At 60.7% G+C, this 6,996-nt stretch overlaps 2 protein-coding genes across 2 annotated transcripts in view; one reads left to right on the top strand and one right to left on the bottom strand.

The window, feature by feature from the left end:
- Window positions 1-973: 973 nt before the first annotated feature.
- Window positions 974-3,671, top strand: LOC104292234 (chromosome unknown open reading frame, human C1orf85). The gene is made up of 5 exons (XM_009891571.1): window positions 974-1,225; window positions 2,186-2,368; window positions 2,532-2,750; window positions 2,910-3,187; window positions 3,503-3,671. Exons 1-5 carry the CDS (start codon window positions 974-976, stop codon window positions 3,669-3,671), a joined length of 1,101 nt encoding a protein of 366 aa, XP_009889873.1.
- A 2,178-nt stretch (window positions 3,672-5,849) lies between these two features.
- Window positions 5,850-6,996, bottom strand: part of TMEM79 (transmembrane protein 79) — a 1,637-nt gene continuing 490 nt past the window's right edge. Inside the window, exons 2-4 of the mRNA XM_009891589.1 lie at window positions 6,812-6,971; window positions 6,337-6,550; window positions 5,850-6,054 (exon numbers count right to left, since the gene is read on the bottom strand). Of these exons, the coding sequence (XP_009889891.1) occupies window positions 5,850-6,054; window positions 6,337-6,550; window positions 6,812-6,971 (579 nt within the window). The remainder of the gene's footprint in view (window positions 6,055-6,336; window positions 6,551-6,811; window positions 6,972-6,996) is intronic.

Genomic DNA, 6,996 nt, shown 5'->3' with positions numbered 1-6,996 from the left:
CTTGGCGGGGGGGGAAGGTTGGTTTGACAGGTCGCAGGTGAACACCCCCTTCGCTCGGGCAAGCGCGCTGCAACCGTCGCCTCGGGCGGCTGGAACCCCACCAGTCCCAAACTGGTGTGCCTACGAGCAGGCTGGTTTGCATTCTTCGCCAATTTTGGGGGGCCTGACGCTCATTGTCGTTAAGCCCCTGTTACAACATCGCCCGGAGCTCTGAGAGAGCCTGGAGATGGGCGCAGCTGTAATTAGCACCTACGTAAAAGCACCTTGGCGCTGCCGGCGCGGTGCAATGGGCTGTAGGGTGACAGAATCGGACCCTCACAGACCTTCTGCATGGGACAGCGAGTTCTCGTTGTTGAAGTTTCCCCTCAATTTTAATCCTCTTGGACTCTTGGGGGTTGGACTAGATGACGGTCTCCAGAGGTGCCTTCCAACCCTGACCATTCGGTGATTCTGTGACCACGTCTCGCGGCATTGAGTTCCACCAGCGCCACCGGAGGTGCTCGGGGAGAGGTGGGCACGTGCCCGTGTCAGCACATGTCCCCTCTCGTATTATTGATGAGCGTCGATCTCATCAACGCCGAGCGGTAGCGAAAGGGTGGGTGGCGAGAGGACGGGGCCGGGCTCTTTCCAGCGGTGCCCAGCGACAGGACGAGGGGCGACGGGCACAAACTGGGACGCGGGAGGGTCCGTCTGAACACGGGGAGGAACATCTTTCCCGTGAGGGTGGCGGAGCACTGGCACAGGCTGCCCAGAGAGGCGGTGGAGTCTCCTTCTCCGGAGAGATTCAAACCCCGCCTGGACGCCGTCCTGTGCGACTGCTCTGGGTGACCCCTCTCCGGCGGGGGGTGGAGGAGAGGAGCTCCAGAGGGTCCTGCCGACCCCCCGCTGGTCTGTGATTTTGTGTGATTTAGAATTGTCCTGCACTGTGTAGGACCAAGTCGCCCTGAGACCTCTCCTTCCTCCGCAGGTGTCGATGCAGTACAACCCTGGCTGGAACAACTCCTCTGTCAACCTGCTTCATGTGCGCGCAGTGGGGCCCGCTGACACCCTGCACTACATCTGGAGCAGCATCGGGGCCCCCGCGGTGCTGCTGGTGGCTACGGCGAGCCAGAGCAGCGCCCTGCGCATCAACTGGACGCAGCTGCTTTCCCCAGCTCCTGCGGGCGCCATCTGGATCGACCCTCCCAGCAGTGTTGTCTACTCCACTGCCGTTGTCTTCACAAAGGTACTGTGGAGGAAGGTGGCTCCGCTCCAGGAGAGCTGCCCCATGGTGGAGGGGTGTTATGGTTTAAGGAACCCACAACAATTTATTGTCGTTCAGACAATTATTCTATCACCCGATGAGGCCTCCCCACCCGGGAAGGGGAATTGGGGAAAAAACAAGGAAGCCCGAGGGCTGAACTATAAACAGATTTAATAGAAGGCTGAATAATTAACATTAATAATACTAAAGAACCAATACTGATCCCGATACCAATATATAGGAGGATTATCCTCGGCCCATTCTATCCGTAGAAGCTGTGCGCTCTCAGCAGGGACAGTAAATGTGGGACGCTGTGAGCGCTGCGGCTTCAGGAGGAAGGGAAGGGCTCAGGGCTCCGGCACCGGGGTGAGGGGTTCTCAGGATGGCAGCCACCAGAGGAGAGAAAAACTCCTCAGCAAACTTTCTAATTTCTATGGAATTTGCTGCTCAATTGTATGCACTAACCCTGTTGGGCAGTTTGGGTCAAGTGCCCGGGTCTCGCTCCTCCTCATCCCCACCCCCGGTGAGCTCGAAAACACTGAGACCTTGAAACCCGCATCCCATAGCTGGTTATAAAGTCAGTATTTTCAGAAATTCAGACACTCAAGTCTTCTAAAAGTGCGGTTCTCCCAAGTATTAGAAGAGAAATTAGTCCTGTGTCACTCAAACCAGGACCAGGGGACACGGGGGGTTGCTTGGGGCAGAGCAGGTCAGGTGGCAGCTTTTCCCAGCCACAGCGAAATGGCCCCTCGTGTGTCCTACCCTGCTTGTCTCTGGCTGGTGCTGTGATGGTGCCTTGAGATGTTTGGCCAAGGCAGCTCCTTTTTAGTCTCCACTGCTCCCTGGTGGCAGTGGCGGCCCGGTGGAGCACAGCACAAAGCGGTGGTGACTGCAGCACCTGCTAGAGGCTCCCGGCCTCCCTCCCCGTCCTTCTCCCCCTAGGTGTTTGAGTACAGCGAGGCCGAAACGCTGGAAGAGCTCTTCTACCCCACCTACGACCTGTCTGACTTTTCCTGGGACAGCATCAATCACACCCTGAACCACACGGCCCTGACGGCCGAGTTCACAGGCGTCCCGGTCAACGACCCCAGTGGCAGCTTCTCCAACGGCAGCGTGGCCTTTCGGGTAAGTCCACGGGGGCACAGAGCGGGTATATCAGTACCTACATGGGGATCTATAGGGAGAACACGGGGAATTTCATGTCCAAAGCACCTTCTGGAGAGGGAACGTTGCTCCTTGGTGTCCCAGCTGGTGATTGTGCTGTCCCTTGGATCCGTGTCCCCGGCAGGTGACAGCCTATGGGGGCAGTGGCCGTGACCGGCTCCTGCCCAGCCTCCTGCACACAGCAAACAGCTCAAAAGTGGAGTTTGTCCTGGCTGGGGTGGCTCCGCGGGGCAACGGCTCTCGATTTGCGCTGGAGGTGGCCACGGTGGAGGAGACGGGGGTGGCGCAGAAGCTGCGCTCGGCACGCTCCATCGACGACGAGTACACTCCCACCATCTTTGAGGTGAGTGCAGGGGGGAGCGCTGGGCTCGGGGACGTCCCCTGCTGCAGGATCTGGGGAGGGGGTATCCGGGGCAAGCAGCCTGGGCAACCTGTGGCTCCCCGCTATGGCTATGACCCTCTCCTGCCCTCGCTTCACCGCCCGTTGCTCTCCTTCCACCAGACGCTCTCCCTGGTAGCCGAGTCCCGAAATGGCAGCTCCACGTTCAGCTTCCTGCAGTGGAAGGCGACAGCCTACGGCTCGCAGACCCCCAGGCGCGAGGACGGCATCCAGTGCCGGTCCCATGGCCTGCAAGCAGCCAACTGGACCTTGCCCACATCCGGCATCGTCCGTGCCTACTTTGGGGAGGGCGTAGGCAACACCTACACCGTCAGCGCCATCAATATCTCTTTCGGGGGAGAGGATGGGAAGGTTTACCAGGAGAAGCGCTACCTCAGCTGGTGAGTGGGGTCCGTTGCGCGTGAAACGCTGCTCTCCCAGCCACTAATAACGTGCAGTTTGGGGAAGTGGTTAGAGGGTTTCTCTGTTTGAGAACTATCTCTTTTCGAAAGTCTGGGTTTGATCCTGTAGGAAGGAGTTTTGCAGTTTATTGACGCGTTCCCTCACCCCTCTCCCAGTTTGGGAGACCCTCTCCTGCCCTATGTGGGGTCTTGCCAAGATCTGACCCTATAGGGGTAGAAAGCCCCAGATATTCCACCCACGGGCCACAGCTGATCCCCGTCTCCCTGGCTGATTTGTCTCGTCCCCTCCTGCAGGTCAGCGCTGTTGGGCTTCGGGCAGCCCCCCAAGGACACCTTCTCCCCCCTCGTCATCTCCATCATGGCCGTGGCACTGGGCACCCCCATGGCGATGCTGCTGGTGGGCGGCTGCGTCGTCCTCTTTGCCCAGAGGAAACGCTACTCTGAGTACGAACCCATCAACTGAGGGGGACAGTCCCTGGAGAGACCTCCAGGATCCTTCTTGTCGCCAGGAAACGACCGCGACTGCTGCAGGGGCTGCGATGCCTGAGATCTCCTCTCGGTCCTCCCTTCTGTCCCTGCAGTCCAGGCTCGGAGGGGACCGGGGCAACGTTTGCAGCAGTTGCCCACCTCGCGTATCCCTCTGTCCTGCTCCCTCCTTCTGCCCAGGATTGCCCAGTTCCTGCATGTCATCACACTTCTTCCTCTTGTTTTTTCCCGGATCCATCCGGCCAAGGGAATTGACTGGGGGCAGTTGGTCAGGGTTGCCTTGAGCCACGGGAAGATCTTCCTTCTCCCAAGGGATAAAACCACTGTTGTCATTGTCTGCACAGCGGAGCAACAACTGGGACCGGCTGTGCCCTGTCCTGTGCCGCTTCCAGAGCGCTCCGGGGTTGCTTGGGTGGCTCCAACCCAGGAGCAGGGCTGGAGGACAGGGCTGGGGACCGGGACCGCTCCTGCCAGCGTGCAGGGTGCCTTGCTGCTTCTCACTGTGTGCTGGGGCCATCCCAGAACAGCCCCCCTCTACCCAGCTGGGGCTCACGGACTCCTCAGTCCCCAACAAGCGCTTTCTGCTGTGCCGGCCTTGGGGAGGGCTGCCGTTACGAGAGGGAAACTCGGTGCTGCTTTGCAGCAGCTGCTTGAGCTCAGGTCTGTCCTGTCAGCCCACAAAGGGCCGATCCAGCCTTGCTCTCGCTTAACCGCAGCGTTGGCTCCGCGGGGCTGGCTCAGAGGTGCTATCCAGGTGCTTGAAGCCACGGGCCGAGCGTGGGCTGTGGCTGCTCGACGTTCGCATCACTCGGGGCTGTGCTGGTTTTTCACGTTCTCCGTCACTGACTTGCCTTTGACCAAATAAAGTGGATTTCTACGAGCAGTTTCCTGTGGAAATGCTACACCACGGGCAAGCGCGAGGAGAGCAGAGCGCTGGAGCTCGGCAGGAGCCAAGGTATGAAAACGCCCCTGAGAGGAGGGACGGTCCCTGCCCCTGGGTTGACTCCTGCCCCACAGCAGCAGCGGGCGGTGCTCCGGGGTGGTTTTGCCTATGGGCCATGGCGTCAGCATGAGCCCAGGCCGTGGGCCATGTCCTGGCCGTGAATTGCATTGGAGAGATTCAGACTGTTCCCATTCTTCGACTGGGCTGGGCTGCAGTGGGTGAACTGCTGCCGTGATACAGCATTCGGGGATGGGAGGCGGGACAAGCCAAACGCTTGGCAGATGGAGGGATGGAGAGGAGACTTTATTTGGTAGAGTTTTAACTGGTTTGGGTTATGCGGAGAATGAGAGAACTGAGACAGGCTTGCACGGGGCTGGACCCCCAGGGGTCCCTACGTGTCTGCAAAGGACTCCGAGGTGGGACCCAGTGTCCTGAGGGGTGCAGGCTGGGTGCCCGTCCTGGGGGGGGATCGGCCGTCCCCAGCCACAGGCAGCGGCAAGCCTGGTGCCATCTCACCCATCCCGGCTTCTCCCCGCATCCCTCCTTGGGGCAGGGCTCCCTCCCTCCTACCCGGCCAACTGGTTTGTGAACCTCCACCGGGAGGAAGAGGAGGGACAGGCTGGGCGGGACTGGCCACAGGGCCATGCAGGGACCCAGGAGTAAGGATGCAGGGACCCAGGAGCAGGATGCAGGGACCCAGGAGTAAGGATGCAGGGCTGGGCTGCTCTTGCAGTGCTGCGAGATGGGCACTTTGGTGAATTGTCTTTTTTCCCTCTCTTGGAAACACCATTTTGGGGCTGGATGATGGCATCCCGGGGGCGAAGCTCCAAGTCCTGGCAGCAGCAATTCCTAGGGGTATTTAAGCCACCCCCCCACCCCCAGCCACAGAACCACTTGGTGAAGGGCTTTATTGGGCAAAGCCAGCTCCAGCGCGAGGTTGGCAACTCCCACCCCAACCCATCCCCAAGGAACAGGGCTCACTGGGTCTTGCTCCAGGCCCTATTCGCCTTCCTGCAGGAAACTCCCAGTGCAGAGGGTTTTACAGCTCAGCTCTATCAGCCCCGGCTGCCCAGCAAAACCTCGCCGGGTCTGGGCAGGGAGCAGGGTCCCAGTTAAATCTGCCTGCACCCCTCCACCTCCAGGGCTCACAAGGCAGGGCAGCGAGGAGCGCTCAAGCCCTCGGCACTGCGGGGTCCAGGCACCCCATCTCCCTCACCCCCAGTACCGGAGTTTGGCTCTGCCGTCCTTGGAGCGGTCGTCGGGCTTTGGTGCTGCCACAGCCAGGAGGTTTTCGGGCTCCAGGACGAACATGCTGTACAGGTTCCAGAGTAGCATGGCCAGGAGGGGCAGGAAGGTCATGCTGAAGCCGAAGGCGCGGAAGGAGCGTCCGATGGCGTACGACAGCCAGTAAATCAACCTGGAGAGGGCAGAGAGGTGCGGGCTCAGCGAGGGCGATGCCTTGGGGCGGGCACCCAGTTTCGCTCAGGGGTTCTGACCCCAGCGAGGGTTTGCCAGGCACGGCCGCTGCAGGATGAGGGATGGAGCAACCCTTCTCCTGTGCCAGCTCAGCTTTCCTGGCTTTCGTTGGCCGGGTGAGGCACTGTCAGAGCAGGAGTTTGTGCCAAGGTGTGGTGTTTGCCAGCACTGACAGAGCCCGTTTGCACCCTGGGCACTGCCCGCAGCCCAGGTAGCCACTTACCGGGAGATGGCAAAAAGCCCCGTGAGCAGGGGGATGAGCTTGAGGACCTCCTGTGGGAGGTAGGTGGCCAGCACAGCCATGTTGAAGAAGTAGAGGATGAAGAGATGGACGGACTGGGAGACATAGGTGCGGTGGATCTCCACCTCCCGCTGCAGCTCCCCGAAGGGCTCCAGTGCAGAGAAGCAGAGGCGGGAGATTCCGCTGACGATCATCCCTGAGGGGGCAGAGAGAGGGGCTGAGCAGGCGCTCGGTGAAACTGCATTGGGGCCCGAGGGCTGGGGGAGGACCAGAGAGAGATGCAATGGGGTGGGAAGAGGGGAGGAAAACTCCCTCTGCTGCTCCTGGAGAGAGCAACGGAGCCGCAAAGAGCTCAGCCCTGGCTCTGCTCGCCACCCCCCACAGTCCCCACTGTCCCAGGGCTGGTGCAGCCCACTGGTGGGGCGAAGGGCTTCGTACACCCAACCCCATGGCTCACCCAGAACGATGGGGAACGTGGCAAAGGCTGCGCAGCGGAGCGTGTAGACCAGGCGGGCGCTGATGGTGGGCAGCAGCGGGGCGTCAAAAGGCAGGAAGACGTAGGCCCCGTAGATGAGGCAGGGGCAGAGGAGCAGGGCCCCCACCACTGAGGCTACGGCCTTGAGGGTGGGGGCGCCGGAGTTT

Source organism: Charadrius vociferus, unplaced genomic scaffold (assembly GCF_000708025.1).
Source record: "Charadrius vociferus isolate BGI_N301 unplaced genomic scaffold, ASM70802v2 scaffold1089, whole genome shotgun sequence".
Classification (NCBI taxonomy): Eukaryota; Metazoa; Chordata; class Aves; order Charadriiformes; family Charadriidae; genus Charadrius; species Charadrius vociferus.
This window is presented reverse-complemented; position numbering and strand designations above follow the sequence as displayed.